Genomic DNA, 19,600 nt, shown 5'->3' with positions numbered 1-19,600 from the left:
CACAGCATTTGTCAGTGTTTATGCCTCAACACCTCTCACACATACTCCTAAGGGCTTGGAGGCTTGCCAGGATAACCATTTTCACCTAATTTTATTTAAGAAAGTAAATCCTTTAATGACATTTCATTTTCAGGTTATGAAATGTGTTCGACTACGAGCCCTTCAGCATTGGGCAGCCCACCACAGCAGGAACTGTCCACACAGGAGTTACCAAAGACTCATAGAGGTTTTCTTCCACTGGTCTTACAGGGCTTACCAAGGAAGATTCAAGGGTTACTAGTTGTTTTTCCTTACAGAGCTTCAACTTTTCAGAGATCAAGGCTTTTAAAACTACATTCTACTCTATTTTAAAGTGACTCTACTGTTCTGTGAGTGCTTATCACCACGGTGATATACACTGGGTTTTGTTTCAGCTAGCTGGTTTTTTTTATTTCTTGCCCTAAAAGGCATTTATAGGAAGGCCACTGCAATTACATTAGCCTACCCCTCAAACATAGACACTATTTGTTCTCTACTGCAAGTAGCTGGACAGTCTGAAATCAACAAAACTGCAGGAATAAAGCAAGAGTGATATGATAATGATATTTTCCATGTTACCATTGATTAACACTAGTGTAGATTTTAATACAGGAGCAGCTTTGGTTCTCAAAGGAAAGTTCTTCATTTCAACCTGAAGTAAAAAAAGTGTGTTCTATTATAGCACCACCACACTTTCTCCTATATACCATCTCAAAGAGACTGAAGCTACATGTATTTTACTTCCATGCATACATGTGGTTTGGAAACCAACTTGGACTTTTCTAGATAGAAGATTCCATTTAAATGAAACTGCTATAATACAGTGAATTGCCACTAAACTCGTCTTTTAAGGCCATGGTAAGTGTTTTATGTTTACACAGTAAGTGTTTGGTGTTTTAATCCCACCCTTCTTTTCATCTGGGTGAGGGTTTAGATCCAAAGATAAAGACAAAAGGATCTCAGTCAGAAGTGCCGAGCAGAAAGCAGGGCTGAGCTGGAATGACATAACTGTTTATTTGGTTCTGCATCAGGGAACTTGGCAATATAGGGCTGTCTCAGTAGCTCTGGTAGTTACAGTATGGTCTTGCAAGGCATCCTACTTGACCCTCAAAGCAGCATGGTGGGAACACATCTGAGAGCAAGGGCTGCAACTCTGCCTGGGGCACTTGCACCATCTACCCTGCCAGTGGCAGATACTTCTACCCAGATGGAGCTGCTGAAGGGAGAGACTGCAGAGTGGGCTTCAGACTACGGGCAGTGCTGAGACCTTTCTCTTGGGCAGGACAGTCAGCAGGACTGCCTGCAAAAGGTGCTGGCCATGTGGAAGACCTCCTGCAGCAGCTGGCTGAGCTGTAGCAGGCAGTGAGAAGCCAGTGTGGCATCAGGGCTCCTGAGGAGGAGTTAAGACAGCTGGTTCTGAACTGCACTGGACCCACAGCCTACAGCCAAACAGCCAGAAACTGCCACACAGGGGAGGGAGGGGAGCCAATAATGCAGAAGAATGGAAGCTTGCCATGGCAAGGACCTGCAGGAAGAGACTTTCCCTCAAAGACTGAGGAGTCCCCGCAGAACCACTTTGCTGCTCAGAGATTGGAAACACCCATCATATCAGAAAAGATACTGAAGCCAAATAAGGCAGTCCTGGGAGTAACAGGAAAAGGCTCTGGAGCATGGGTAGTTTTTTCATCAATCCTCCTGGTCATAGGGAAAGGGTTCAGGAGGGCTAGTCAAATCTAGAAAACCAACAAACGGTTATGGGACTGGTGCCACAGCCGGGGGTCTGGCTACTTAGACCACGGGACTTGCTTTGGGAAACGTGGTCTGCTGGGCACTGATGGGATGCATCTGTCAGAGAAGGGGAAAGGGCCTGCATGGGGGAACAAGGAAGTTCTGGACAAACTCAAACACGCAAAGAAACTCTATAAAGAGTGGAAGCAAGGAGAGGCAGCCTAGGAGGAACAGAGAGAGGTGGGCTTATGAACTCATGAAGTTCAACAACGCAATGTGCAAGGTCCTTGTGATGCCTTAAGTTTTAGCTTTCATGTTTTTCAGATTCTGTGTTGCCTAGGGGTGTAGTTCTGAGCCTCATATTAAGTGCTAGTAACCCCTCTTCACAGAGCAGGTAGACAAAAGATCCTTTTCCTGCTGAAGACCAAGGACAATGAGTACAACTTTCATGCCCAAAACCATAAACAACGGTGGACTGAAGAGAGAAACAAGAAGGGTGAGACCTCACGACCTGAGGCTGTGGTTGGACAATTGGGCCCCAATATGCAGATAGACCAAAACTTATAAAAGCGTAGGACCTTGTGACCAGTCGTCCATTTTGTTACCATTCTAAGCCCACTTTGGGTGTAGCCCTGGTCAGGCTCTTGTCCTGCCCAAGGTGTACCCTAAAGACCTTTCAATAAATATCTACTTTATTCCCCAGCTCTGTCCAGTCTCTGTTCCAGGTCAGCCTTCCGAAGGCATCACTTGCACCTGTATCTGGCAATCACAAGCACTTGTGAGACCCCACCTGGAGCACTGCCTCCAGCTCTGGGGCCCCCAGCATGAGAAGGACAAGGACTTGTTGGAGTGAATCCAGAAGAGAGCCATCAAGACAATGAAAAGGCTAGAGCACCTCTCCTATGAAGAGAGGTTGAGGGAGTTGAGCTTGTTCACCCTGGAGAAGAGAAGGTGTCAGAGAGACCTTAGAGCAGCCTTCCAATACCTAAAGGGGCCCACAGGAGAGCTGGAGAGGGACTTTTTACAAGGGCATGGACAAGGAGTTACAGCCTTAAAATGAAAAAGAGTTAATTTAGATGAGATATTAGAAGGAAATCCCTTATTGTGAGAGTGGTGAGTCACTGGAACAGGTTGCTCAGAAAGTTGTGGATGCTCTGTCCCTGGAAATTTTCAAGGCCATGTTGGATAGAGCTTTGAACAATGTGGTCTAGTGGAAGGTATACCTTCCTACAGTAAGGAGGTTGGAACTAGATATCTTTAAGGCCCCTTCCAACCCAAACCATTCCAGGATTCTATGGTGAGTCTGAACAAGCCTGGGCTGATAAATGCTTCTGACCTGTAGCACAGAAAGCCAAGGTGTAACAAAGCACACATGGAAAAGCAAAAGATCCCTCTTTAAATGCTTACTGGGCTCACAACATAATAAATTGCATACAGTTGGTTGGACAACAAGTATTCAACAAATTAAACAAAAACAAACAAACAAAACCTACTCTAAATTGAATTAAATTCTGACATGAGAACCATCTTTATTGCCAGAGAATCTCCAAAAAGAGATGGACAGATGTCAGCAGAAAAACACTAGAGAGGTCCCAAGGTAGACCATGCTGTTTGTGAATTGAAGCCCTATCTTAGAGGTAGAATTTAAGGACCTGTTGGTACTACTGGAACCCTGAAGTTATGTGAGCAAGAGCAGGCAAACAGTTTCCTTAATTTGGCAAGCTTGTATTAATTTGTCTTGTGTAAGCAATTAGCACTGCTCTGTTGAGATGGACTGATGGCCTGAAGTCCTTTCCGCTGCAGACTAGACCGAAGTCTGAAAGATGGTGCAGTCATTGGCATTTATCTCATCAATGAAACAACTTCTAAGTAGAAAGTTAAACATGCACACAAATGCTTTCAGATACAAGACAAACACCAAGTGTATACACAAGCACCTCTTGTAACCCAACACTTTTCCTGTGGCCACATATTGGAACCACCAGATAACACTCACTTGCGCTGGTATTTGCCTTAGAGCACTGGAACACAACAACACTGGAATGTAAGAGCTCCACAAATATAACACACCTACAGAAAATCTGTTACTGTACAAATAGGTGAACAACACAAGTGTCCAACAAAACAGAAAAATTAAATACTACTTTGGTGGCCAAAACACATGTAACTTATGCTTACAGTATAAGCATACAACCTGAGTTGCTTGAGAAATAAGTATTTGTTGCATTTCTCCTCTTCTCAAGCTTATTTACTTCTCAGTTTCTCAGTCCTGTCCCAATGCTTGTACTAAATGCTTAGGACTTCTTACAAACAGAGGCAGGAAGAAAGAAAACAAGCTCTAAAATAATTATCAAGAGGACTGGAAAAGCTGTTAACATTAGCTAATAGAAACCCCTGTAATGTCTAAAATGAGCTTAAGTTTGTTCTTAAGAAGAGTGGATTTCAAATGGGCTGTGTTCCATTAACACTGCAGACTATTCATGTTTAGCACTCATGACTTTAGATGCTAGCTACAGGTCTCTTACCTTTGGAGGCTTGAAGGGATATTCTGGTGTAAATGTGATGTCAAGGAAGAAAACACCTCCCTCATAGACTGACCCTGGAGGTCCTAGAATGGTTGATCTCCATTCGTAGATGTTATCACCTTTGGGGCCAGCACTAGGAGATAAAAACCAAAATAATTTAGAAATACTACCACATCTCAAATACAACTTCTTACATTCTTCAAGTGTGCTACAGAAGAAATATTTCAGTGTTAACTCTTCACACACCACCTAAAGTAGAGACAGGATTAAAGCAGGCTGAATGCTTTCAAACACTGAGATCTTACCTGAACTTACCAGTGCTTCAGACTGTTTAGCAAAGCTGAGAAACTAGAGGTGGGTATTGCTTCCATCTTCTTTCTCTTGACAGTTACAAGAGCAGCATTGCCCAGAACTGCTCCTAAACATACTACACTATCAATACAATACAAGAGCTAAGTTTCAAAGAACAATTTCCTACTGTATTTCAGAAAAGGCTCTTCCATCTCAGTCTTAATAAAGCTCTACCACATTAAAGACCATACTAAACAAATTAAGGATTTATGTTCATTAATCTTGTGTGTTCTTTAAAATTAAAATATATCCTGCATTATTGTTAAACAAAGGCTCATACTATAATTGAAGGAAGCCAAATTAATGATGACACTCTGAAATGTCAAAATTTTCTACACTTTTATCATTTTGCTGCACTGATTTCTAAGATGAGACCACATGATCTTACCCTGTTGATATTGCTTGCATTGTGGAACTGCTTTTTTTAGAGGGAATTGAAATCACTCTGACAAATTAAAACAGCACTTTCTCAAATTAGCTCTGCTTATTTGAGATTCTGCCTAACCTGCCAGCAACTCACTACAAGCAGTAAAAACTAAAGGTGTTGCAGAGAACAAATGTCTGCTTGGTAAAATTAGTTTTACTGATATCCTCAGACACTTGTACTTGGTAGTGTGCTATATGTCACTGAGTATTTCTAAGTACAGCTCAACCTAGTAAGCCATTAATGGTATAGGACTCCTTTTCTGCCTCTTCCCTTCTGTACTGCTGTGGTAGTATTTTGTTTGTAAGATGCCGGAGGTGGAAAACCCTTTTGCGTAACGGGAGGTGCTGACACAGCTTTTTCCTTCATGGATGTACCATGGCTTCAGAAATCTCTTCTCCCCTTGTTCTGAAGGGGATGGATCTTAACATTCCTAATACAATGAAAACTAGCATTGCTGTTCTTTCCTCCTTCTTTTAACAAGGCTCCTCTAAGACAGAAGGTAAAAACCAGGCTCTTTTCATATTATAATAATCACAGAGCAGTATTACTTCAGAGGAAAAGCAATACAATAAATTCAATATGCACATGACAATATGCATTTGATTAACATCACCATGTCTTAATAACAATGTTACAAACAGAAATACAATTGCAAGAACATAAATCGTCATAATAACAACAGTGATCAGAGACATTTTTTTTCCCCTGCTCTTCCCAGCACTGGTGAACATGTTCTTGTCAGCAGGGGAATCAGGAAAGGGAATTAATTCTGTTATCAAACTTAACTTTTTTTTACCCCCAGATTAACCTAATAATAAAAATTCACAATATGTTGGTGCTAGATAATTCAACAATCGTGAAGTCAGGATTAAAAGCATACTTCTAGGGAAAGGAAAGAATGTAAGAAAGCAGTAAAGGAAGACAGAGTCTCTGCAAATGATGCACCAGCCACAAGGGAAAGATTTTTCTCTCCGGAACACAAAACCCCACACAGCTCAAGATCAGTATTAAATTAAAGTAAAAGCCATTCCACCCTGGCATCCCACTCCACCTTAATGACTTGTCCCTGTCCTATGCAGGTCCATATATTTGGGCACTCAGTACTCTGCAGCCACCACTTGTGCGTTAGACTGGAAAAGTGTTGTATTTCGACAGGAAGCTCTGCCTCTGGAAAGACACCAACTTAACTGTGCAAACTTACTGAAAAGGACTCTCTGGGGCACCCTTAGCCACCGCTCCAAGGAATCACCTCTTTATGTACCTATTAGCAACCTACTGACACACTGTCATTACTGCAAGCTGCACCGGCAATCATCCCCCCCGCCTCTCTCCCTCCCTCTCTTCCTCCCCTAAAGGTGGAGCTACTGAACGGGAACAGGTACTTGAACTTCGTTAGCACCGATTAACTGTTGGAATTTATATCACCCGAACTGCCGACGAGAGCACTTCAGCACTCAAGAAATGTGATGTGCGATTAGCACCGAATACAGCCCTCTGAACCAATGAGAAATATTTCAACATCTCACATTTTATTTCCAGCTTCAGCCCAAAGGGCTGTCAATAAAAAAATCCCACAGACTTAAAAAACATTATCATTAGTAATAGTCTTAGAAATCTCTTGTATCTTATTAGGCTTCCAATTAGAGCTATCACTGCACACAAGTAATATACTGCCATATTAAGAGTACAACATCTTTGTAAGACATCAGTAGGCTTTAACAATGATGTGCTAAGCTTTCCTTGTAAGCTTTTCATAATTCAATTAACAGAGTAAAATAGCTGTGCACGTCCAACTTTTACACATTAATATTGATTTCTTATAAAAGAAAGACTGAAAGAGGAAGATGCAAGTCAGCTTCAAGTATGATATTGCTTAGATTTAACTTAGGATTAATAATATCAAACAGCTCATGAAGACCTAGTGCATAACAGATAAGTAACAATACTTGACCACAGTGTAATAACAGTGGCATTAACTTTTGGTGAAGATATGGAAACTGTCAAAGGCTAAATATTACATTCTTTGTTTAAAATCCTTGCAATTATCTGCTTTTCAAAAAGAAATTCACTGATGCATGGGCACAGGGCTCACTGGCACAGCTGTCACCTTGCCTGATATGTGTCACCACTGCTCAAATTAAGTGTCTAGATGTACTAATACAACACTTTGAAGCTGTCCAACATATGACCACTAAGAAGACAATTTTAACCAATTAAATAGAAATTGTTTCCACTGCAAGACAAGAGCATGTGAGCAACAACTTTCTGTATTAACTCAGCAGCCCACAACCTCTTCACTTCCAAAGAAAGAAATGAATAAAAGACCAGCAATTCAGAGTTAAAAATGACATCTGAAAGAAAACTGAAAAGATCCCAACCCATTATTATCCTATCAAGCAGCATGGGTTACACTGCAGTGCACCTGAGATCTCTCTCAGAAAAACAGTGATATATTCAGTGAAGATGCACTGCACCCGCTGTAAGAACTGATCCTGATTGTTCCCAATGATGCTGGCTTATCCCCCAGACAGATGTTATGACAGAAACCTTCCTTGGGAAGCCTCCTAGAGCCAAGGTATTGTTCAAGGAATATCTAATTCTCCAAGTCAAGAAGCAGGAAAATGCCAGGCATTACCTCCTGGTAGATGCAAGGCAGGGAGAAAGTCTCAGCACAACTGAGACCAACTTCAAAGTTCTGCATGGGCCAAGTTCCTAACTAACTTGTGCTGCTTTGGAAAAACCTGATCTTGCTCTGCCCCTCTTTGCTGGCAGGTGCCATATTCTTTCCCAACTTAAAAATCCAACAGGTAAATTAGAAATGCCTGGAGCAGAGGCTGGGGAGCAGAACGATGCCTAGGCAAATTAGCTGCAGATACCTTGCACTACTGAACAACTGTAAACACAGAGCTCTGTCTCAGAGATTCAGTGTTCATGCAGAAGACACACACACTTCCACATTTGGAATGAGCTGAAATGACAGACAATCTGCAAGTACACCCTGCCTGTGGCTTTTTTTGTATTAAGCCAGCCAGACATAACCTTCATCACAGGTCTGCAATGCATGATACCACCCTGATATTTAGCACACACAAACTCAGCTTCCTCCTCTGCCCTGGCACCCTGGGCAAATCACTAAAAATATCCCTATACCACCGAGAGAAAGCAGGACTTTTTCGTGTTCACCACATATAGCTAATGTATGAAAATCCCTGGGAACACAGTGACGGTACTTTCCAGGAGAATGACTCAGGAAGAGCCCATTGTTTATGTAAACGTGCTAGTTCATTTGGAAACTACCTGGTCCTTTCTAGGAGCTCACCAAACGATAATGTAAGTGCTCCCTTTAGTGAAAATTCAGACTGGCAAATAGTTTAATTTCTCTTCTTTGAGGTACAGAAGACACACAACAGCAGATAACTGCAGTGATAAATCAAAACAGTTGATGCTACAGACGCTAGGTTAATACCCTGATATAACAAAGCAGCGCATATTTAGCAGAGTAGTTTAGAAATGCCAGATACTGCTATCCGTCAGGGTGATGAGAAGGGTGATTCCATGGTATGATGAAAGAAATAACAGCTAATGAAAACCTACAATATATTTCACTTAAAATCGCAAGTAACAAACCCATGAACTCGTACACCAACTACTCCTTATCCCTAGGTGCTATTTTTGAGGCTATTTTGTCCTAAATATGAAGAGTCTGGTGCTAGTAGCTAAGCTGTTCTGAAGTTGCACACTTGGGGAAAATAAACATAAATTCTAAAAACACTGCAGACATGACCTTTTCCAAGGGACATAGCTCAAATCAGAAAGCAAACAACATACTAACGGCACATGGGAATTTCAGGATAGCAGAGAATCTAATGATCTCCAAAGTAAAACTGCACCATTACAGACTGACAGCAACATCAATTGTTTTTGCTGCTGCTTTGTTTTCTAGCAAGAAACAGTTAATGGCTGAACATGGAACATCTTGGTTATCGACTTATTAGGCAGCTATAGGAAATAGCTGAATGTTAGAAGATTCCTTTTCTCCCACCATCTCCCCCTCCCCCCTCGCCTTGCCCCTTTTTTATTTTCTTCTCTGAAGATGTAAACCCAAAACACATTAGAAGTTTTGGATGCCAGGCAGGCAGCGTATCATTCTCCCATGAAGTTCTGTTGCACCTTGATTTTCCCGACTAACCCACCCCACCCCCGACCTCAGGGTAAATACACTTTCTTTTCTTGGAGCCCACCGGGTGGGTCCACCCTGAACTTGCTCGCTTATATTGTTCTGCTGAATCTGGTGGAGAGACTGGAAAAGCACTCCAGAAATACTGGATCACTGGGGGAGGCAGGTGCCACCTTTACAAAGGAGCAGGACAGCTCATCCATCTTAGCCATTGAAAACAAACACCAAATCCTCCATTCACAGACATTTTGCTCTACAGATCTTCAAGCAAGCTGTCTTAAAATGGGAGTGTTGAAGGGCAGAATGAAAACCAACAAAACAAAAGGCAGCTAATCCTTTGGCCCAAACATCACTTCAAAACCTTCATATTAACGCACAGTTCTAATTTTAGAAATAAATTGTCACCTTCTGCACATGCTTTAGCTACCAAAATCTATTTATTATTTTTATTACTACAGCACCAAGACATTCCATTCATAGGCAGGACCCCACTATGCCAAGCCTGCTACAATACAATCCAAAGACGTGTGTACCCAATTTACAACGTTTTTTCAATTATAAAATAACCATTAAAACATTACACAGTTATTAGGAAGATATCCAAATAAACAAAACAGAAGTAGTTAAAAGGATACCTGGGGCCATCCATTTAATTGCTATTTTTCTGGCAAAGTAGTTTTAAAGTGAGATTCCTCCCATTTTTAAGTCAAAGAATGGAAATTAAAGGGAAAAAAAAGGAAAAAAAAAATAATCCCAACACAAGAAAACCACTCCTGGGCAACCGTGGCAAATTAAAGGTAACATACTGAATTATCACGTGCCTATGTGAATCAGCGGCAATTTTTGCCCACTGTCATTACACACAACCAAACTGCTCCTCTGTGTTAACCTATAAATGATGGATTGGTATCAGGTGAAATTCCTGCAGGCTCAATGAGAGATATACGGAAAAGACAGCAAGAGAAAAAGCTGCAGCTGGCTTTAGTTAAAACATAAGAAGGGAGCAAAAGAGGTAGAGAGGTAAGCAAAGATGAAACATGATATTGCTAAAGCAATCCAAACATAAAATTTTGAAAATAGAACTTAATTCTCCTTCTAGTTCATGCTCAGGGATATGGTTATCACGTACAAAGCTGTAAATACTATTATTTTTTCGTGTAAGTCATTGAAAGCGTGTTTTCCGTCTTCAATTTAAAATGCAGTCACAATATTATTGCACAGGCATAAGTGCCTTACAAATCCCACCACATTTCTAGAGCTAGAAATAATATCATTCTTCGCTGCATTTTCATGCACAAAATTTCTGTTTTAGCATCTGGGAAAGCTTTTCCCTTAAGTATCAACCTAATGTAAATTTAGGAAGGTTTGAACAATGGCACAAAGCTTAAACTGGAGGATAAACGGTGCAGTGAATTACTTTCTTACTAGGTTAAAAAAGGAACTAAATAACTAAATAGCTCTGATAATGGAGCTGATAAGGTGTAATGCAGGGATTTATAGGACTTCAAAGAAAATTGATCAGGGGGATTTTTTTGTGGGAAGAAAAAAAAAAAGACTACATTTTCCAATTTATATAAAAAATACTTGGCAATAAGATCACACAACAACCAAGAGTTACCACAGCCAAGATCTCATTCTTTTTCTATTACAATAGGAACGAAATGTCATGGGATACTTGCAAATTTAGGACTTCTCCCTGAAATATTTCAATCTCTGCAAAATATTACTTGAAGTTACAACTAAGCTACCTGGTGAAAAGGCCAACCCTCTTAAACAATTTCACTGCAGAGTTTGATTTTTAAACCAGGCTTCAAAGACTTAAAGTAAAATCTCAGTTTTGACCTCAGGGAGGTCAAGAGGAGACTTACGATATTCTCAGGAGTGTGCTGCAACTCTATTTAGTTGAACAATAATCACTTCAACTTAGGAGCAAGTCCTTATAAAAAGGTTCAAGAGAAATTAATCCATTTAGCATTGGTTCCAAAACTGAAAATAAATCCAGCCTGCTCAGCTCTCAAGGGTTTCAGTTTTTCTTTCCAGTGGCTTCTTTGTAGCCTTCTCTACTACAAAGCTTTGAAAGTGTGTCCCACTACGTACATGTAGGAACATTTTCAGTGTTAAACATAACTGCAGAAAGGCTGCTCCTGTAAGTCTGAGACTTTAGTACGTACAGTACAGAAATACAGAAAATGCCAGACTAAGTAAGCAACGGAATTATTTTCCTTGTATGCAAATATTTTTCTTTTCTCCTCACAGATTTAGTTTGAGGGTGTGACCAAAAATTAAACAATTAAAATCTCCCATTTCAAATAAATTTAAAATGTTACCTTACATGTCCTATTAAATAATACCCTGTATAAGAAACAATAAAACAAATTGGGAAAGAGTAACAGAGTATCTGACCCACCTAACAATTAGCAATATCTCATTTAAAATGACAAGAAGATGTGATTGTAGAATCTGTGGTCTGCCAACATAACCTCATGTTATTTTAAAATTAGTTTCCTTCCTGCCATTTGCCTGTTGACTATCAACCACCAACATGGGGACAGAAATTATTACACATCATCAGACCTCATCTCCAAATTATTTATGTATTTATAGCACAGATGTGTAATTTACAGTTGGTAAGCAAAACCAGGCAGTTTCTCAAATGCCCTAATTCTGCAACTACACCATTTTTGGAGGGTTTCTTCCTATTCCAATAGGTTTTTGAAAATTTGTGTAGAAATATAAGTAGAGAACCTATTTATTTCTGTAATTTTAATGGTTGCATAAAGCAAGCATAGCCTAAGCTGGTTGCCTAGCATCAAATTGACAGACCTATAATTAAAGACAAATAAGAGACAATCAATACTGCTAATAAATATGAAAGTTCTTGTGTCACTAATCTCAAATGTGGTGTACTCCTGAAAAGAAAACAAATCTACTTCCTCCTGGCACTTACTGGGATATAGTAGGTTCTTCATACATGGAAAGGAAACTATCCCCTGTGAACAGTTCAATAATACCTCATTTCCCTCCATAAGCCCTAGAGGTGCTACACTGAATGATAAATAGTGTGCTTTATCCATTAGGAAAATAGAAATCTACTACAATTAACCTGCCATTCCAGAATCAAGCTGGGACCTACATCTGTGTTTCTGTCTATCATGCCCATCTCCTGTCCTGTTCTCATCAGTGTAAGAATACGGAAGGCGATCTTACTGAGCAGATAGAACCTCCCAGTACATCATAAATATTTAGGAGCCCTGTAATACATCAATTGTAAAAGTAACACATTTGAACCCACATGATCTGGATGTTTCTGTCTCTTCACAAGCCGCTTGCCCTGTTAAGGAAAAAAATAGAGGATCCCACCTATTTCATAAGCCTACCTATCCAGCACCAAGCTAACATAGTGGATTGTTTATTTTGGACTTTATCATCCATTTGCCCTATTGATTTCCTTATAATTCTGTAGATCACTAAATGCATACCCTAAAGAAGTTAAATTGAAAGGGCAACAGCAGCTACAAACCAGTTTGAAAGAAACAGCCCCAGAAAGTTAAAGATAATATGTAACACTTGGCAAGATGACTCTGCTAGGCTGAAAATTGAAAGCAAACAAGACTCTTGAGTTCCTCAAACTAATAAGGACAAGGTTCTTGAGGCTTCATCTAACTGCGTCCTTGAGCTAACTTGCTTACTTCCATGGGGAGGAAAAGGGCGACTTGAAAGAGAGGAGTCAGTACATTTCCAGACTAGAGATACACTACCATCTCTCTTGCACTGAATGGCAGGAATTCTGCTTAACATCTGTGCTTGGAACAGATGAAGTAGTATTTTAAGATTACTAGTTTATATGCAACTTGGAAGTTTTCAAGAGAACATAACCTAAGGGAAAAAAACCTGCTCCTGAACCACATGCTCCTAAACTGATCTACCTGTCCCATTGCCTACCTACCTACCAACCAACTTGCCCTAAAAACATGCTACGAATTACATTACTACTAACAATCCATCAGCCAATCAACAGAGTCCCCTTCCCATTAGATATGTGATGGGTACAGTCAACATCACTTTATCAGAGAAACAGGCCATCACATTTATCTTGGCTTCACATCTTTATACTGCTTCCCGTCAGCATACCGATGCTGATGCTGATAACATTATGTTGCTGAACAAAGTACAGTATGTCTTGAAGGACATATCTTAAAGATACATGGAAGATAGAAAGAAAAAAAAGTCTAATCTCGATCACTTCCCTTTCTCCTTTATCTACATTAAACCTCCTTTCCTTGCCACTCACTAAATAAATCAAGATCACTGCATTTGAATGAACTTATTTCACTGTGGGTACTAACAGCAAAACTACACAAACCAGCCAATAACACCTCAAAATTTGGTTACTCTTCTCAAAACAACAATGAAATATTTTCAGTTACGCTGTACTACCCAGAGCAACTCTTTCCTGATTTTCACAGCCCTAAACTATCAAAATTACCTGGCAGAAAAATAAAGTAATTTGAAAATACTGCCTTTGAGTGTTGAAACTCTGGCATGCACAGGCTAGAAACAGAAATCTAAGATGAGAGTTTGCGTTAAGTAAAACAAGATTACCTACACTGTAATACAGCACAGCTGCCAGCCAGCTACATAGCAGCCACTAAAAATTGTTTATATACCACTGAAAGTTGGTCTCGTTAATAACACGAGCCAGTCACAATAGCTAGCCAACATTTACTGTAGTAGATACAAATATATCAAAGCTGGTTAGAGGAAAAAAACCTTAAAAAAACCCAAAAATCTACCAAGAGATTTAATAAGAAAAATAGAACTTTCAACAGCAGATTCACATACATAAGGATAGCTTAAACAGGCATTTGCAGTGACTTTCCAAACTTTTGTTTATTTTTTTGTTTTCAAAGTATTAGGAACATTAAATTTAACCCACATCAGGAGCCACAAGAGGACTAAGCAGTGCTCTAATAATAATAATAATAATAATAATAATAATAAAGTTGGTCACAGTTTTGTGGCCAATTTGCATGCCTTAACTTGAAGAACAAAAAGTCCTTCACAAATTATCTTTTTTTTTCTCCAGAACCCTATTTGGCAATTGATATTAAGCAACTTCCCCATGCAATGCAAAAAAGCTCACACAGGAATTTCGAACTTCCCAATACCTTTACTTCATGACCCTTTTATTTGGAAATGTCCAAATGTCTCAAATGTAACAAAACATTAATGACAATAAAGCAATATGTGACAGGTAATAATAGTTTCAAATTAGGGTACTATAGCACTTATACCTTTTATGAAAAACATTTTACATTAACACAAGCCAACACTTGGTGTCTTCTCCTCCCTTATTTCCACCAAAGAGAGATGACTCAGCAATAATTTAATAAACTAAAAGACAACTTCCATGTGTGGCTGTAAAGTTCTGCTGACAGAGGACCATGGCAGGCAGGGAACATGGAATGGCCAGGGAGCACAAGAAATTCAGGCATCCTCCTCATCATCACTCCTGGTCCCACATGGTTTAGAAACGTGCCTCTTCAGCTGATCACTGACATTCTTAGTTTTAACTAAATTTAAACTTTTCGGTGCCATGAAAAAAGAAAATCATGCTAAATTTACACTTTAATTACCTGAAACCGCTCACGTTAAATAATACTTCATGTATGTTGCCATGGAAGCTTTTTAGTCATTAAAAAAAAGAAAGAAAATTTCCTCAAAAACTTCTGGTGCAATCCACGAAATTTATAAAAAAAGGCCTAAAATGCACATTTCTTCATTGGATGGCAGTAACATTTTAATTGGTAGTTGTTCTAGCAAGAAGTTTTCTATTGCAGAGGCAGAAGGAGGAGAGCACACTTCACAGAAACATGCAAGTGTCCTAAGAGACAGAGAACAGCATACATTTTCTAACCTTTTAACCTCAGCATTGTTACAAGTTATACTTTGAAGCAACAGTGACAAGATTAGTCTTATATTTTGAGAGTTGAGCCTCGCCTTTGTTATGCTGTAACCATTTCCATAAATGCTGAGGAAACTGCAAAACCGACAGAGAGACAGATGAGCAGTTTGCACCTAATACACTATTAAGTTTTAGAACACAAACTGAAGACGTTGCTCCTAATTAGGCAGAAATACGAAAACAGCATAATAACACACAGTGCTATGGCAAAACACCTGGAATAACTGCCAGCCTTAATACACACGCTTGATGCAATTTTACATACATAACAACATAAGAGAAATAAATCTCTTGCTAGATATAAGTCTCAGGGGTTTTGGGTATGAAGGTAGGGAAAATCTCCCTAAGTACGAAGAAAAGTGATTTGTTTCCAGTCACTCCAGATCTATTCACTTTTATTTTTCTTACTAAAAGGCATTTCAAATATTTCTTGTAGCGAAATAAAGATGTTCAAACAGCAATACATTTACAATGTAAATATATTTACACTATTTACGCTATGTTGGAAAATTTCTCCAGTCTAGACAACCCCACCTGAACTTTCAAGATAAAATAATAAGCAGGTATTTCCTCACTTCAGAAAGGCCAATAAATAAACTTTTAGAGCACACACAAACTACCTTCTTAACAAACAAATAGTGAGAATAGCCCATTACCAAAGACAGCTGACATTCCTATCATTAAAAGTGACTTGTCCTTTTTTTTTTTAATATATATATATATATATATATATATATATATATTTGTTTTTTAATTAAATGTAGTTACAGGTTATGATAAGCCAATTTTTTTCCAAGTAAGGTAAAATATTTGAGAACAACTCTCTTCTGCTGAGCTTGTATGTGTCAGAAGAGCAGAACACACCACTCACAAAAAATCATCCCAATGACAGTATCATTAACAGATTAGAGACTAACCAATACTAATATGATTTTTAAATTCATGCTATATAAATATACACAAAACTCATGCAACTTTCAAGCCATGAGCTAATGATACTACAAACTTGAAATCTGATCAGGTAAAGTCAACTTTAAGTACTGGAGTAAACCACCAAACTGAGTCCTTGTTTTGTGCTTTAAGAATCAATTCTCTGAGAGACATATTAATTTGATAAAAATATAACACAAAATACTTTTAGAAATCACTCTTAATAGTGGTTTTGTTATATATATACACGACTGTGTGTTTCATACAGCACAAATCTTTTCATCACATGACTTACAAAGGGTTTTTTTCTAAACACATTTTTCCTCCTATAAAACAATGTTAAAATAAAGTCCATTTCACACATTGATATAGTAGAGATAGCATTACTGCAAAGATTTTGATCACAGGTCAAGTGCAAATGTTATCTACTAGCTCATCAAAAGAAATATAGAACCACCAGGCTGGATCTGATCTGACGTCCACCTAGTTTAACACCTCATATCTCACTGGCTTCCAGAGTCAAATGGGTCAGAGATGGGCATCAGAAGGTTTCTGCCAAGTCTTATGTTTTCCTCTACCATAGCAACACTCTCAGTGGTAGCTGCTTGAGCCTCAACACCAGGCATCCATATTTTCCTTCTGAAATCAGTATTATGAATAAGCTGCAGTAATTCAGTCTGATTATGCCCTCCATAGAAGCCTGAGACTTTTTGAGGCTTGCTTAATTCCTTCTTTCCATAATGGAATACAGCATGGACCCCCTGTGCCCCATTTTGATCTGTAAAAAGTGAACAAAATAAATTTCACTATTTTTTTATCTCATTCCATATGCCTTTGTTCTTGTCTCAGAAGAGGAAAAACCTTTCTCTCTATTTTCACTCAAGGTTAAAAAAAACAAGGAAAAGAGTCAGGCTCCCCAGGGCAGAGGTCACAGCACCAACCCTGACAGAATTCAAGAAGTGTTTGGACAATACTGTTGGGCACATGGTGTGATCCTTGAGGATGGTGCTTCACAGGGCCAGGAGCTGGACTTGATGATCCTTGTGAGTCCCTCTCAACTTGCCATATTCTCTGATTCTGTAAACGCTACATTTGTTGGTTTGGTTTTTGGTTTTTTTCTTTTAAGGAAGTAATCCTTGTGTCTTCACATGAGTAGTCCTCCTGTTCCTTTTTTAATAAATTTCACCTCTCCTCTCCAAAATCCACTTACTTATCCAATACACTCTTAAATACAGTGGACAGCATTCCAGAAGCTGATAGATGAGCCATTACTTTGTATGTATTTGAATTAAGTCTCTCTTATTCACATGATCCTTTTTTCAAAATGGGACAACTTATCACTATAGGTGATAATGCCCCTAGTGAGCACAAGACCAGTAAAGAGTAAGTTTCTTTCTCTACCTCAAAGTTCGTGGCACTCATCGTTAAAGATCTATCCTGTAAGCACACATTTGTCAACTCTCTTTCTAAAGAGAAGTACTTCTGTATCAGCCTGGGCTAGTTGAAGTCAATGACAAAAATTCCATCAAGTTCAACAGAACTAATTCATATCCAATGCAGGGCACAGAAACCTCCTGGGAATCCAGCAAAACCCCCCAACAAAGCCAGCAGCAACTCCAAAAGCCAGTTCACTGCAGAGGCCTTGGATTGGGGGGGTTGCTTCATCACACTTAGTCTAATCAGTAATAAGGCATTCCTAATTCCCACTGTCAGCAAAGACCACTTTTGAAAGTGTCTTTGTTGCATCTGTATCCCATGAAAAGACAAAATATTGTATTTTTTTTATGGAAGAATAAAATCTCAAACTTTGTTATCAATCAATGCTGCTGAGCATCTTCAAAACAAGAAACAAACTTTGCTTCTGTCATTAAACTGACAGTGGTTTATAGATAATTACAGAAGAGCAGAACCTTATAAGGAAAGCAGAGAGCTTTGCAGACAGCTGAACTCCTCTACAGGAGACATTTTAAGGTTCTTTTGTTTAAAGACACATTATTTATTCAAGTTACCTTTCCTACACCCCCAACATGAGAATTCTGAGGCCAGGAATATTTTGACTAAAGCCTAGGTATTTCTAATTTTTGTTTTTATCAGTTTTTGCTCAACTACCTTTTTCTTTTCTCACAGAATCTACAGCTGTGGGTTTGTTTGGGTTTTTCTATTATGTGGTTTTGGGTTCTTTTGGAGGGGTGGGGTTTTTTTTGTTTTGTTTTGTTTTATAAAATAAATCTTTAGCGTATCAAGATATTTCTCCTCCCCAGCCCCAACACATAGAAACTGTGTAGTTTAAAGTCCTGCTGAGATTTGCAAGCATAAATGTCAACTATAATAGTCTAGCCTTTTAACATACTTCTTTCTTCACTCCTGATATTTTTGCACTCTGTGGAATTAATTCTGTAACCTGAAGTGCCACTTATTAAAAAGGCAAACCATGGTAAAGAGCTTGCTACCATCATCACTTCCTTTACAGAAATATAGTGATTTCACTCATTACAGCACACTCAAGTTTAATCACCACTGTGGCTTCTGCTCTGTGTAGGTATTAATCATTTATAAGCCTTTGGATTCTATTGCTCACTTTGTAGGTCATTTCCGTAGGCATTCCCTTGCAACCTGAGCAGACACGATGCATAAAAGTCATTTCTGGGATGACCCGATATGGAAAGGGATGTGGAAAAGGAGCATGAAAAGGGATGAAGTCAGTATGGGAGGAGGATTTCTGATCCCAAAGAGATACAAGACAGGTGTGCACATGTGTATGTGGAATGAGGGGAAAAAAACACTCCTTGTGCAAGCTGGGATTGGACAAAGATCTCAAAGAATTAGAGCTAAAGCAGATCTTAGTCAATAGGCAAATTTAATTGGAAGAAACAAATAACTCCCCCTCAGCCCCAAAAATCCTCTCCACCATGCTCTTCTGGTACAAGACCTCAAGGTATCTTGCTTAAACCTAGGAGTATGAGTTTAATATTGCTCCCAAATCACCATAATTAATAACACTGACTTTGAACACTGATGGTAGCCACATGCCTGCCCAATTCTATTTCAAATTCTGTTATGTTCTTGGCCTCAATAATTTCCTATGACAGTAAGTTCCAGAGACTAATTATATGTGTGAAATACACATATAATACTTTCCTTTTATTGCTCTTCTATTTGCCTTCTTTGATTTCAATAGAACATCTCTCTTGGTTCTTCTCTTATGAGAAAAAGAAAACAGATGTTTTTAATTTATTTTCTCTTACACTAGAATTCAGTGCAGCATGAAGTTAGCAGTTAAATGACTGAAGTATTTCATCCTGATTGTGTTCTTCCAGACACAGTAAATGTCTGTTCTTCCAGAGTAAACTTACCTACCTACTAGGAGAATCAGAGAAAGATGAGCAAAGAAGTAAAGAAATTCAAACCTACGAACTTCAGGCATAAGGTTTATGACAGAAAATGAGAAAACAAATACCAAAAGCATTACAAATGGTCCC

At 38.9% G+C, this 19,600-nt stretch overlaps 1 protein-coding gene across 4 annotated transcripts in view; it reads right to left on the bottom strand.

Moving 5' to 3' along the window:
- LOC310918891 (ubiquitin-conjugating enzyme E2 E1) overlaps positions 1 to 19,600 on the bottom strand; it is a 45,425-nt gene that overhangs the window by 4,642 nt on the left and 21,183 nt on the right. For all 4 annotated transcript variants that reach the window (XM_083877878.1, XM_083877875.1, XM_083877877.1 and 1 more), the window contains exon 4: positions 4,272 to 4,404. In XM_083877878.1, the coding sequence (XP_083734004.1) occupies positions 4,272 to 4,404 (133 nt within the window). The remainder of the gene's footprint in view (positions 1 to 4,271; positions 4,405 to 19,600) is intronic.

Source organism: Zosterops lateralis, assembly GCF_965231275.1.
Source record: "Zosterops lateralis genome assembly, chromosome: 1".
NCBI lineage: Eukaryota > Metazoa > Chordata > Aves > Passeriformes > Zosteropidae > Zosterops > Zosterops lateralis.
This window is presented reverse-complemented; position numbering and strand designations above follow the sequence as displayed.